Genomic DNA, 14,579 nt, shown 5'->3' with positions numbered 1-14,579 from the left:
TACATCATCTGGGAAATGGACATTGAAACAGTGTAGGTCTGACTTGGTTGGATATGTACAGTGGACATAGTGAGTTCAGAAAGCATAGGAACAAGTATATACGTTTGATTATTTATAATCCGGGGAGGTGGGATGTGGTGGAGGGAGGTGTTAGTCTAGGGCATGGGTGTCAAACTCTGGCCCGCCGTGTAATTTAATTTGGCCCTTGAGGCAATATCAATTTAGCATTAGAGCTGGCCCGCCGGTGTTATACAGCATCGGTGCCGCTGTAACACTGCATTCACCGCTAATACTCATACTTTCCAACCCTCCTAAATTTCCCGGTAGTCTCCCAAAATTCAGTGCCCCTCCCGAAAATCACCCAGGGCAACCATTCTCCCGAATTTCTACCGATTTCCACCTGGACAACTATATTGGGGGCGTGCATTTAAGGCACTGCCTTTAGCGTTCTCTACAACCTGTCGTCACGTCCACTTTTCCTCCATACTAACAGCGTGTCACATAATATTTGTGGCTTTTACACACACACACACACACACACACACGCACAAGTGAATGCAAGCATACTTGGTCAAACGCCATACAGGTCACACTGAGGGTGGCCGTATAGACAATTTTAACACTGTTACAAATATGCGCCACACTGTGAACCCACACCGAACAAGAATGACAAACACAGGTCCGCTTTTCCTCCATACTAACAGCATGTCACATAATATTTGTGGCTTACACACACACACACATGCACAATTGAATGCAAGGCATACTTGGTCAACAGCCGTACAGGTCACACTGAGGGTGGCCGTATAGACAATTTTAACACTGTTACAAATATGCGCCACACTGTGAACCCACACCAAACAAGAATGACAAACACATTTCGGGTGAACATCCGCACCGTAACAAAACAATCCAATCCAATCCACTTTATTTATATAGCACATTTAAAGAACAATAACGTTTCCAAAGTGCTGCACAGCCATGTTAAAAACAATTGTAAAAAAAAATTATAAAAAATAAAATAAAAAAATATATACATTATGCTCCCCCAATGACTGAATAAAAACAAAAAATAAATATAAAACCTATAAAAACAAATATGATTAAAAACTATTTTAAAGGGTAAAATCAATTAAAACAGAACAAATACCCAGAAACCCTTGCAGCACTAACTCTTCTGGGAAATTTCCAGCAAACTGACCAATAATTAACGTTTTATTCATGCATTTTCTCTTGCTACTTTTAGGCTTGAATGTTTGGTTCATTCATTATTGTTATTAGGGTCCGCCAGGCCCATTGCCAAAGGACTCCTGTGGAGTCCTTTGGCAATGGACCAAGGACCCTATTGAAACTGGTGCGTTTTATTATTCTTTATTCTTTATTATTATTATTACGCACCTTCGCACCCCAATTTGACCCCCTTAACATGCTTCAAAACTCACCAAATTTGACACACACGTCGGTCTGGCAAACCTTCCCAACTTATTAGGCGACCAAACCCCAAAAACGAAAGTTGCGCGCTAGCGCCCCCTATGAAGAAACAAAAAACAGACTGCTTGTAACTTCCATTAGGAATGTCGTAGAGACATGAAACAAAAACCTCTATGTACGTCTGACTTAGACCTACATTTCCAATAAAAAAACTTCTTTACCTAAAATCAACAGAAATTGTGCAAAAACTCATTCAAAGCAAAATTTTCGCAAAAAATGCTATTTTTGCCTCTTTGAGCTGTAATTTGACCCCCTTAAAATGCTTCAAAACTCACCAAACTTGGCACACACATCAGGACTGGCAAAAATTGCGATCTAATGAAAAAACCAAACCCGAAAATTTTAAAAATGCGCTGTAGCGCAATTTTTGGATAAAACACAGAAAAAACTGCTCCTAGGAAGAGAAAACAGACAAAACTGCTTGTAACTTCCAGTAGGAATGTCGGACAGATATGAAACAAAAACCTCTATGCAGGTCTCACTTAGACCTACAATTTAATAATTGACAGCCTGCAGAAAAAATCAACAGGAAGTTGGCAATTACCCCTTCAAAATAAAAGTTTTGTTAAAACCCGTCACCTTTTCAAACGTAAACTCCTCCCAGTGCGTTTGTCGTTTTGGCTTCAAACTCGCACAGGAGAGAGATTGAACCCTTTTGATTAAAACTCTCCAACAAAGTTTTGATTACCGCTCCGGTTTTGATTTTACACGCCTTCAAAGAACCCCTGCGGAAAGTTTCCTAAAAAATGTCATTTTTGCCTCTTTGAGCTGTAATTTGACCCTTTTAAAATGCTTCAAATTGCAACTTAAAGCTCTACTATGCCAAGCGAAAGCCATTTATCAACAACATCCAGAAACGCCGATCTGTAATTTGACCCCCTTAACATGCTTCAAAACTCACCAAATTTTACTCACACATAAGGGCTGGCGAAAATTGCTATCTAATAAAAAAAAAAAAACCCTAAAGTCATAATTCCGCTTTAGCGCCCCCTAAGAAAAAACCCTGACAAAACTGCTTGTAACTTCTGTTAGGAATGTCGTAGAGACATGAAACAAAGACCTCTATGTAGGTCTGGCTTAGACCAGGGCTTGGCAGCGGCCAAAGGCGGACCCGACCAACGCTGCTTGCAGTTTTAATTTTATTTTGAAATGTATTATTAGCCTGTGGAAAAAAAATATTTACCTCAGAAGATAGCAAATAGAAAAAAAGACTTTTATTTAAATTATATTTGATATTCTTTTAATTATTGTTATTATTATTTGAAACTGGATTTTGCATGTCACTAAAGTTATATAAGCCTTGCTTGTTCAATATTTAATGCAAAACCTGTTTGGGTCCCTATTAAAAGATTTATTTGTTTAACTTTGGCCCGCGGCTTTGTTCCGTTAAAAATGTTGGCCCACTCTGTGTTTGAGTTTGACACCCCTGCTCTAGAGTTGTAGTTGCCTGGAGGTGTTCTTTGGTGTGATTTTGAAGGAGGTGTAGAGATGCACTTTCTTTTACACGTTGCAGCATGGTACCCGACTTAACTTTTTACTCTTGCATAACAGTTCATGTTAACAAGGCATGACGTGTGAAGTTGAGATAAATTAAGACTAATAATGTCTTAAAATGTTTGACATTAAATCTGATTAATCACATCCAGCGTCCTGGAAGAAATTACTTGTTCCATTCTATTTGTTAGGCTTGTTTTACAACAATTAAGCTCCATTTTGAGTCCAAACCATTTAACTGGCTTTTTGCACCCATGTTTTGATTTGAGTTTTTTTTTAGTTTTTAAAAAAGATGACATACATGAAGCATGGCAGTCGCTCCCCCTTCGTGCTTCCCGCAGCCTCACTTACTTCTTATCATGGCTTACCGGGGCGGCTGTAGGACACTGAGCCCCCTGCAGAGATGGTCAAGCACCAGACCAACATCAGCGAGCTCAAGCGGTCCTTCCTGGAGACGGACGGTGCCGTCCCCGGCCTTACGGAATGGGAGAGGAGGCTCTCCTCGTCCCCGGCTTGCGAGGCGCCCATGATAGAGCCTCTGAACCTGCAGGACGTAAGCGCACGTCGTGTTTTTTTAAAACCATTTGGAATTGGTGTGCACATAAACGGCAAGGAGTCTTGCAGCTGTGATCATTATTACGCTAGAAAGTTTGGTTTTTTTTATTGATTTCTTCATGTCGCAACACAATCTTGAGGATAAACACAGCACTATTTCTAGACTGGCATCAGTGACACCAGGCTTTAATGACCTAACTTTGGGTTCCGCATTTGCCTCTTTTATAAATCATTTTCTCTCCATATTACCCTTTTTTCTTCCTTCTGCAGAATGAAGATAAGATGTCCGTCGGAGATGAGAAAAAGGAGGAAGCGAAAGCTACTGAGGTAAACGATTCTCCACATTTTTCACGTGTTTGTGTGCAGTGTCTTATTGCAGTGGTTCTCAAAGTGGGGGTACTCGAAGGTATGCCAAGGGGTACGTGAGGTTTTTTGAAAGGGGAACATTATCACCAGAGCTTTGTAAGCGTCAATATATACCTTGATGTTGCAGAAAAAAGGCCGTCTATATTTTTAACCGATTTCCGAACTCTAAATGGGTGAATTTTGGCGAATTAAACGCCTTTCTGTTCATCGCGCTGGAGGCGATGACGTCAGAATGTGACGTCGCCGAGGTAACACACCCACCATTTTCATTTTCAACACATTACAAACACCGGGTCTCAGCTCTGTTATTTTCCGTTTTTTTGACAATTTTTTGGAACCTTGGAGACATCATGCCTCGTCGGTGTGTTGTCGGAGGGTGTAACAACACTAACAGGGAGGGATTCAAGTTGCACCACTGGCCCGAAGATGCCAAAGTGTCTGCCGCCAGACCTCCATTGAATGTGTCTGCCGCCAGACCCCCATTGAATGTACCAGAGTGTCTCCACATTTGACCGGCGATGCTAAGGCAGACATGGCACAGAGATGTATGGATAACCTGCAGATGCATTTGCAACGATAGTCAACGAAATCACAAAGGTGAGTTTTGTTGATGTTGACTGCCAGCTAATCGATGCTAGCGCCCCCTAGGGAAAAAAAACAACAGACTGCTCATAACTTCCGTTAGGAATGTCGTAGAGACATGAAACAAAAACTTCTATGTAGAACTGACTTAGACCTACAATTCATAATTTTACTTTCTCGGGCAAAAATCAACAAAAAGTTGGCAAAAACCCCTTCAATACAAAATCTTCGCAAAAAATGCTATTTTTGCCTCTTTGAACTGTAATTTGACCCCCTTAAAATGCTTCAAAACTCACCAAACTTGGCACACACATCAGTACTGGCAGAAATTGCGATCTAATGAAACAACTAAACCCGAAAATTAAAAAATGCGCTCTAGCGCAATTTTTGAATAAAACACAGCAAAAACTGCTCCTAGGAAGAAAACACAAACAAAATTGCTTGTAACTTCCAGTAGGATTGCCGGAAAGACATGAAACAAAAACTTCTATGTAGGTCTCACTTAGACCTAAATTTAGATGATTGACATCCTTTGGCAAAAATCAACAGGAAGTTAAAAATTACCCCTTCAAAATAAAAGTTTTGTAAAAACCCGTCACCTTTTTCAAACGTAAACTCCTCCGAGTGCGTTTGTTGTTTCGGCTTGAAACTTGCACAGGAGAGAGATTGAACCCTTTTGATTAAAACTATCCAACAAAGTTCTGATTACTGCTCCGGTTTTGATTTTTACGCGCCTTCAAAGAACCCCTGCGCAAAGTTTCCTAAAAAAAAAATGTCATTTTTGCCTCTTTGAGCTGTAATTTGACCCCCTTAAAATGCTTCAAAGTGCAAGTTAAAGCTCTACTATGCAAAGCGAAAGCCATTTATCAACAACATCCAGAAACGCTGATCTGTAATTTGACCCCCTTAACATGCTTCAAAACTCACCAAATTTTACACACACTTCAGGACCGGCGAAGATTGCCATCTAAAAAAAAACCAAACCCCAAAAGTCAAAATTGCGCTACAGCGCCCCCTAGGAAAAAACCCAGACAAAACTGCTCGTAACTTCTGTTAGGAATGTCGTAGAAACATGAAACAAAGACCTCTATGTAGGTCTGACTTAGACCGGGGCTTGGCAGCGGCCAAAGGCGGACCCGACCAACGCTGCTTGCAGCTTTAATTACATCTTTTTTGCCAAATAGTCCAAGAACGACCACTGCAAATGAGCAATATTTTGCACTGTTATACAATTTATGAATCAGAAACTGATGACATAGTTCTGTATTTTAATTCTTTATCTCTTTTTTTTCAACCAAAAATGCTTTGCTCTGGTTATGGGGTACTTGAATTAAAAAAAATGTTCACAGGGGGTACATCACTGCAAAAAGGTTGAGAACCACTGTCTTATTGCACTGCTGAGCTGCCTCTGTCTCTCCTCTTTTGCTCTAAACATGACTTTCACTCTCAGCCCCTCAACAGCTGCATGGTTATGTCATATCACATGAAGTAGATTGCTTTATTAACTTAAAGAATTCATTTTCCAATAAGACAAGTGTCTCCCCAGACAACAGGAAATGTGCTGAATTGCGCCGCGGACATTAGCTTCCTGACTGATGGAGCCCCCTTCCACGAGCTACAAGCAATTAGCCCGTCCGCTGCTATGGACGATGATGTTTTCGAGGACGGGAGCCCCAGGCAGAAGAAAACCCCTGACTCTCAGGAGGAGTTTTCCGAGAAGTCCCTGGCAAAGCTAAGCCCGGGGTCCGTCAGGGAGGAAGTGTCCCAAGCCATCATAGACAAGAGAGGAATGCTTATCATTTTAAAGGAGCCAGAGGACAGAGAAGAAGAGAAAGAACATCACCAATCGGTCATTAAAGCCCGAAGTACCTCTGTCAACAAGATCGAGACGGTGATGGAAGACCTGTCCCAGATTAAAGCCGTCGGCTCGCCTAAGAAAGCCATGGCATCCTGGGTGTCGGAGGTGGTGAAGGCGGAGGAGTCTGAGGTCTTCAGCGTGTTGTCGGAGGAGATGAAGACCATAGAGGAGCCTCGCCACAAAGTGGATGCTGTCCGGGAGCAGTCCCAGACCAATGTGGCTCAGATTACATCCCCAGAGACAACACCCTTAGACGTGGTAACTGTATGAAAACTAAAAGCAACTCCATGCAGCCTCCCCTTCATTTTGCCGTCTTCCCACCAGCAACAGCCAAACAAGACTTAGAATATCCATAATATTATTAATAAGAGTTTCATCCGGAGCTGTGCATGGCTAACAGTCCCTTAACACACACTTACACAAGCTGCCGTTTTCTGTTTGCTTCCTTTTGATACAACATGTTTGCTTGGGTTGAAGCGCCTGGACTTGTCTCACTTATCACCTGCTTCCGCAGCTGATAAGGCCACAAGCCGGCAGCAAGACCAAGTAGGACTCTTGTTTGTTGTCACGCTTTCTTCCGGGCTGCACCATTCTCTCAGGTCCGCTATCTGCTCCCTGAAAGCAATGACTTGATGGCGGAACCTGGGCTTTTTCCAACCATTCTCCTTCCTCCCTCTACCTATAAAACACATTGTATGGCTCTACCTGCAGACATGACACTTGGAAAGAGTCATTTATTGATGACTTATTCATAAGAAAGGGTATTCCATACAATCCATACTAAGAATCCATATCCTCTCTCCTGTTGCTGTGTTTACTCGTTTGTCTTCTCTCACTGTTGTCTTCCTTTCTCTCTCTTCCCCTTTTCCTTTCTTGTTTTTCTCCGTCTCCTGTCCTTGCCAGTCAACTCATGGATGGGTTTCCTCTTTCACTTCCCAAAAGGTGACCACACACAAGCTGACTTTTGAATGTTTAGTGCCTATGATAGTTTAAATAAAAGGCATCTTGCCTGCATCAAGGTGATGGGTGGAAGGGCACCATGCTGTGTTGCTTTTGTTGATCAAGTTGGGGCACACTCATGTTCTAGCAACATCCATTCAGTCATTTTCTACTGCTTATCCATCCATCATCTTCCGCTTATCCGAGGTCGGGTCGCGGGGGCAGCAGCCTAAGCAGGGAAGCCCAGACTTCCCTCTCTCCAGCCACTTCGTCTAGCTCTTCCCGGGGGATCCCGAAGCGTTCCCAGGCCAGCCGGGAGAAATAGTCTTCCCAACGTGTCCTGGGTCTTCCCCGTGGCCTCCTACCAGCTGGACGTGCCCTAAACACCTCCCTAGGGAGGCGTTCGGGTGCCATCCTGACCAGATGCCCGAACCACCTCATCTGGCTCCTCTCGATGTGGAGGAGCAGCGGCTTTACTTTGAGTTCCTCCCGGATGGCAGAGCTTCTCACCCTATCTCTAAGGGAGAGACCCGCCACCCGGCGGAGGAAACTCATTTCGGCCGCTTGTACCCATGATCTTATCCTTTCGGTCATGACCCAAAGCTCATGACCATAGGTGAGGATGGGAACGTAGATCGACCGGTAAATTGAGAGCTTGGCCTTCCGGCTCAGCTCCTTCTTCACCACAACGGATCGATACAACGTCCGCATTACTGAAGACGCCGCACCGATCTGCCTGTCGATCTCATGATCCACTCTTTCCCCCTCTCGTAAACAAGACTCCTAGGTACTTGAACTCCTCCACTTGGGGCAGGGTCTCCTTCCCAACCTGGAGATGGCGAGAACCATGGACTCGGACTTGGAGGTGCTGATTCTCATTCCGGTCGCTTCACACTCTGCTGCGAACCGATCCAGTGAGAGTTGAAGATCCCGGCCAGATGAAGCCATCAGGACCACATCATCTGCAAAAAGTAGAGACCTAATCCCGTGGCCACCAAACCGGATCCCCTCAACGCCTTGGCTGCGCCTAGAAATTCTGTCCATAATAGTTATGAACAGAATCGGTGACAAAGGGCAGCCTTGGCGGAGTCCAACCCTCACTGGAAATGTGTCCGACTTACTGCCGGCAATGCGGACCAAGCTCAGGGAGCAGACCACCACAATAAGACAGTCCGATACCCCATACTCTCTGAGCACTCCCCACAGGACTTCCCGAGGGACACGGTCGAATGCCTTCTCCAAGTCCACAAAGCACATGTAGACTGGTTGGGCAAACTCCTATGCACCCCCAAGAACCCTGCCCAGAGTATAGAGCTGGTCCACAGTTCCACGACCAGGACGAAAACCACACTGCTATATACAGTGAAAATGCATGGGTGGATTTTTATGAAAGTTTTGGGAAATATCCAACATGGGATGAGGAAAAACTGATCAGGTTTTTGGGGATCCAGATCATTTTTACTATGTTACCTAATCATGTTCGTCCTTCAATCAATCAATCAATCAATGTTTATTTATATAGCCCCAAATCACAAATGTCTCAAAGGACTGCACAAATCATTACGACTACAACATCCTCGGAAGAACCCACAAAAGGGCAAGGAAAACTCACACCCAGTGGGCAGGGAGAATTCACATCCAGTGGGACGCCAGTGACAATGCTGACTATGAGAAACCTCTAGGGGACCGAAAGCAATGGATGTCGAGCGGGTCTAACATGATACTGTGAAAGTTCAATCCATAGTGGCTCCAACACAGCCGCGAGAGTTCAGTTCAAGCGGATCCAAGACAGCAGCGAGAGTCCCGTCCACAGGAAACCATCTCAAGCGGAGGCGGATCAGCATCGTAGAGATGTCCCCAACCGATACAGGCGAGCGGTCCATCCTGGGTGTCGACTCTGGACAGCCAGTACTTCATCCATGGTCATCGGACCGGACCCCCTCCACAAGGGAGGGGGGGACATAGGAGAAAAAAGAAAAGATGCGGCAGATCAACTGGTCTAAAAAGGAGGTCTATTTAAAGGCTAGAGTATACAGATGAGTTTTAAGGTGAGACTTAAATGCTTCTACTGAGGTAGCATCTCGAACTGTTACCGGGAGGGCATTCCAGAGTACTGGAGCCCCAATAGAAAACGCTCTATAGCCCGCAGACTTTTTTTGGGCTCTAGGAATCACTAATAAGCCGGAGTCTTTTGAACGCAGATTTCTTGCCGGGACATATGGTACAATACAATCCGCCTTCCGCCCGATTGTAGCTGAGATAGGCGCCAGCGCGCCCCGCGACCTCGAAAGGGAATAAGCGGTAGGAAATGGATGGATGGATGGACAATCGGCAAGATAGGCTGGAGCTAGACCGTGTAGTATTTTATACGTAAGTAGTAAAACCTTAAAGTCACATCTTGAGTGCACAGGAAGCCAGTGCAGGTGAGCCAGTATAGGTATATATGTATGTATATATGTATATAAAGGTATATACAGTATAGGTATATATGTATGTATATATGTATATAAAGGTATATACAGTATAGGTATGTTTGTATATATGTATATAAAGGTATATACAGTATAGGTACATATGTATGTATATATGTATATAAAGGTATATACAGTATAGGTATATATGTATGTATATATGTATATAAAGGTATATACAGTATAGGTATATATGTATGTATATATGTATATAAAGGTATATACAGTATAGATATATATGTATGTATATATGTATATAAAGGTATATACAGTATAGGTAAATATGTATGTATATATGTATATAAAGGTATATACAGTACAGGCGTAATATGATCAAACTTTCTTGTTCTTGTCAAAAGTCTAGCAGCCGCATTTTGTACCAACTGTAATCTTTTAATGCTAGACATCGTTTTCGAAGATGACCAGGTGACTTCACGTTGATTTGCGATTGCGAAAATGGCTGATGAGGCCAATCCTTGCACAGAATGACCGGCTGCAGTGAGGGCAGGTTATGGTTGGGGGGTGGCTGGCTGAGACGGAGGAACAGTCTCTGGTCTTGCGGAGCTGTCGCTTCTGTTCGGCTTCATGTATGCCAGGGGTAGGGAACCTATGGCTCGGGAGCCAGATGTGGCTCTTTTGATGACTGCATCTGGCTCTGGGATAAATCTGAGCTGATGTTGCTTAAAACGATAAGTAATGAATAATTTCACTTGTAATCACAGTGTTAAAAATAATGTTCAAAATATAAAACATTCTCATGCATTTTTAATCCATCCATCTGTTCAAGAAGTTGCGTTAATGGTAAGAAGTTATGTGGGGCTTGTCCTCCTGGGGGTTCTTCAGACCCCCAAGCACCGACATGAGAGCCTGTTTCAGGGTTGCAATATTGTTTTATTTTTCAATAAGTCCCTCAGTTGTTTTCCAGCAATTGTATTTCCAGCCCCAACCCCGTCTCTCCTCCTGGCTGCTGCTAATAACAGAGCGGCAGGTGATTAGATAACAAGGCCCAGGTGGGCCCCCTCCACAGTTAGCTTCAGAATAACAATGTTATTACAAAGAATATACTCTAGAAAAGTTGCTATTACTTAAAAATGCACGCGTTTAGTTGTGTTCAGTGTTAAAAAAAAATATTATATGGCTCTTACGGAAATACATTTTAAAATATTTGGCTTTTCGGCTCTCTCAGCCAAAAAGGTTCCCGACCCCTGATGTATGCGTTTTTCCTCGAAGTCTGCTACACCATGCAGAACGCCAGTTTGAACGGTGTTGGGCATCGGCTTCCCAGGTCTCTGGATCCAGACCACAGCCCTTGAGACTGGTCTTTAGGGTATCCTTAAAGCGTTTCCATGGTGCAGTTCACCGTTCAGAAGCATTTTTGGTAGGCGTTCGTTTGACATATGGCAGACATGGCCAGCCCATCTCAGCCGGGAACGCTTGAGGATGGCATAGATGCTCTCCAGCTGGAGGACCTCAGTGTCTGGGATCTTGTCCTGCCACCTAATGTTGAGCAGCCTGCTGAGAGATCTCATGTGGAAGGCGTTGAGTTGTTTCATTACCTAATATTTACATTAGGAGCCTCAACTTCTGTGTAGGTATCTCAGTGGCCCCACCTTTCTTCCTTTCCTCTATAGATGGCTCAAAAAGTTATGGGCGGATGTTCATTCAAAATTCAAAATTTCATAAATGCGATGAGTAACAAGTGATTACCTTTCGGGGTTGATCCGGATAACCGTCTGGATTCAGGGTTTTTTACCATTGGGAGATAATGCCTGAATGGGTCCACGCTTTCCAAGTGCTTTTCTAGTTCTTCATAAAAAATGGCTAATTTTGAGCTATGAGTACCACTAAATAGTTAATAAAATTCTCTACCGGGGGTAAAATCGAATGTTTTGCTGAATTTACTTATCTTTCGCATTTCCCTGTTGAATATTTCGTTTTTACTTCAGTAAGCGACAAGTGCCTTGCTCCCTTTTGTGGCACAAACATCCATTGTGCAGTTCATCAGTGCATCCACATTTTAAGACGTCATCCAAAATCAGCACTCATTTTTACTCGCTTTGTGTCTGTTTTGCCGTGATTATGACTAAATTAAATCATCACTAATGAGGAACTTTGATGAAATCAGTGAGAGTGTGGTGCCCTGGCACACTGTGTGTTGTCCTGGTAAATCAGAGCAGTCCATGAGCAAGAAAGGTCAATGGGAAAAATTCAGTTTATTACCCGTGTACATAACTGTGGAGGTCAATTCCTAGCGGTACCGCCGACATACACCTCACAAGAGCCAGGCGTGCAAAGTTGAACAAAGTTTTAATGCACATAGAAATGATCAAATTATTTTCTCCAGCAGAACGTGACTTTTCAGTCACGTCCGTATCCTCTTCTCCTCCTGCTCCCGGCCGCTTACTGTTAAAGACAACAGATGTTTAGATTGACACGTACCACCTGTGAAATCTAATCACCTGCCAGGCGTGTCTCGCCATCAGCACTGCCACGCCCCTGTATGATGGTGCTCTGTCTTTAGCACCATGGACAGAGGCGGTGACCTTTGCTCCTGCGGGCAGCGCTGGTCACATCTCCCGCCACAATAACATACAGGATATTTGTGAAGCCACTATTCTCAGCGTGTTTTTGTCTTGTGATAAAATGGTCAAGGTAAACCCCGGACCTCCCTGTCCGGGGATCACCCCAAAAATGTGCTTGTTTGGATGAAATTAATTACAGTCATGTAAAAAGAATTCCTCTGGAAAAAAAATGGTCTGTTTTCACTCTTGCGATGAGGTGGCGACTTGTCCAGGGTGTACCCCGCCTTCCGCCCGATTGTAGCTGAGATAGGCGCCAGCGCCCCCCCGCGATCCCGAAATGGAATAAGCGGAAGAAAAGGGATGGATGGATGTTTTCACTCATTCTTAGGGCCAGGCTGGCGCGATATAGCAGTGGTCAATTTTTGCGGGGCTATTTTTTTGCTGCAAAATGTTTACAAAATTACATTTTTGTAAAAAAAAAAAAAATGCATTTTTCAAATTAAGACTATCTTGTTGGTCGTTACAAACGATTCAATTGCAACCCACATCAGCAGGGTGAAGAGCTCCACAAAAAAACATTGATTTACTCAATACAGTATTTTAGGAACAAAACCAGTGAAGTTTGCATGTTGGCAGAATTTTTATGGTAATATAATTGATTTTTTTGGAGCATTACACCTTTTGTTACAAAATTACCACTTTTTGTTCCTAAAATATCAGCTTATGCTGTATCATTAAATTAATTTTTTTTTTATTTTCGTAACATGGTTTTATCTTGATCTTGTTACAACTTTTTCCCTCGTTTTCTTCGTTAAAAACTATTGGATTCTTGTCATTTTTCGTGCAGTGTGACCCTAATGCAGCATTCTTGTTGCGATGCTAGTGACAGCATGTTGTCGTCATTCTTCTTTTTTTCCACAGACATCAGTGGGTCCGGAGCACAAGGCGGTTGTCGCCTTAGAGACTGACGCGGCGCCAGCAGATTGTGTGGTGAGTCCAAGTCCGAGTGTACTGTGCATCAGTTGTCAACAGGAAGCTGTGTGTGCCGCGGTTTTACACATAATTCCTTAAGGAAATCGCTCAAACGATGGTCGGGCGGCAGTTGCTGCTTAGAAGTGGAACACATCTGTGGAAATGCAGCCAGAGGCAACAACTTCGGAGTTAGACAACACTGTGAGACCGACAGGAAGAAATAGTCGAGATCAATCAATCAATGTTTATTTATATAGCGTTAAATTACAAGTGTCTCAAAGGGCTGCAAAAGCCACAACGACATCCTCGGTTCAGATCCCACGTAAAGGCAAGGAAAAACTCACAACCCAGTGGGATGTCAATGAGAATGACTATGAGAAACCTTGGAGAGGACTGCAGATGTGGGGAGACCGGATGCAATGGATGTTGAGTGGGTCTAGCATAATATTGTGAAAGTCCAGTCCATTGTGGATCTAACATGATAGTGTGTGAGTCCAGTCCATAGTGGATCTAAAATAATAGTGAGAGTCCAGTCCATAGTGGATCTAACATAATGGTGGGAGTCCTGTCCATAGTGGATCTAACATAATAGTGAGAGTCCAGTCCATAGTGGATCTAACATAATAGTGGGAGTCCAGTCCATAGTGGCGCTAACATAATAGTGAGAGTCCAGTCCATAGTGGTTCTAACATAATAGTGTGAGAGTCCAGTCCATTGTGGTTCTAACATAATAGTGTGAGAGTCCAGTCCATAGTGGATCTAACATAATTGTGAGAGTCCAGTCCATAGTGGATCTAACATAATTGTGAGAGTCCAGTCCATAGAAGATCTAACATAATAGTGTGAAGTCCGTGGGGGATCTAACATAATAGTGAGAGTCCAGTCCATAGTGGATCTCACATAATAGTGAGAGTCCAGTCCATAGTGGATGTAACATAATAGTGTTAGAGTCCAGTCCATAGTGGATCTAACATAATAGTGTTAGAGTCCAGTCCATAGTGGATCTAACATAATAGTGTGAGAGTCCAGTCCATAGTGGATCTAACATAATATTGTGAGAGTCCAGTCCATAGTGGATCTAACATAATAGTGAGAGTCCAGTCATAACGGATCTAACATAATAGTGAAAGTCCAGTCCACAGTGGATCCCACCTCCAAAGACATGCACCTGGGGCTAGGCTCCTCCCACTTCCAAAGACATGCACCTGGGGATAGGCTCCTCCCACCTCAAAGACAAGCACCTGGGGATAGGCTCCTCCCACTTCCAAAGACATGTGGATAGGTTGATTGGCAACACTAAATGGTCCCTGGTGTGTGAATGTTGTCTGT

At 43.4% G+C, this 14,579-nt stretch overlaps 1 protein-coding gene across 16 annotated transcripts in view; it reads left to right on the top strand.

Moving 5' to 3' along the window:
• The window catches only part of LOC133568015 (band 4.1-like protein 3), a 168,541-nt gene that overhangs the window by 126,288 nt on the left and 27,674 nt on the right, over nucleotides 1-14,579 (top strand). For 14 of the 16 annotated variants that reach the window (XM_061919696.1, XM_061919706.1, XM_061919693.1 and 11 more), the window contains 5 exons: nucleotides 3,368-3,538; nucleotides 3,811-3,867; nucleotides 6,035-6,604; nucleotides 7,250-7,288; nucleotides 13,200-13,268. In XM_061919696.1, coding sequence (XP_061775680.1) covers nucleotides 3,368-3,538; nucleotides 3,811-3,867; nucleotides 6,035-6,604; nucleotides 7,250-7,288; nucleotides 13,200-13,268 — 906 coding nt within the window. The remainder of the gene's footprint in view (nucleotides 1-3,367; nucleotides 3,539-3,810; nucleotides 3,868-6,034; nucleotides 6,605-7,249; nucleotides 7,289-13,199; nucleotides 13,269-14,579) is intronic. The other 2 variants (XM_061919700.1, XM_061919702.1) reach the window with 2 other exon arrangements.

This window comes from Nerophis ophidion, linkage group LG14 (assembly GCF_033978795.1).
Source record: "Nerophis ophidion isolate RoL-2023_Sa linkage group LG14, RoL_Noph_v1.0, whole genome shotgun sequence".
NCBI classification, from domain to species: domain Eukaryota; kingdom Metazoa; phylum Chordata; class Actinopteri; order Syngnathiformes; family Syngnathidae; genus Nerophis; species Nerophis ophidion.
This window is presented reverse-complemented; position numbering and strand designations above follow the sequence as displayed.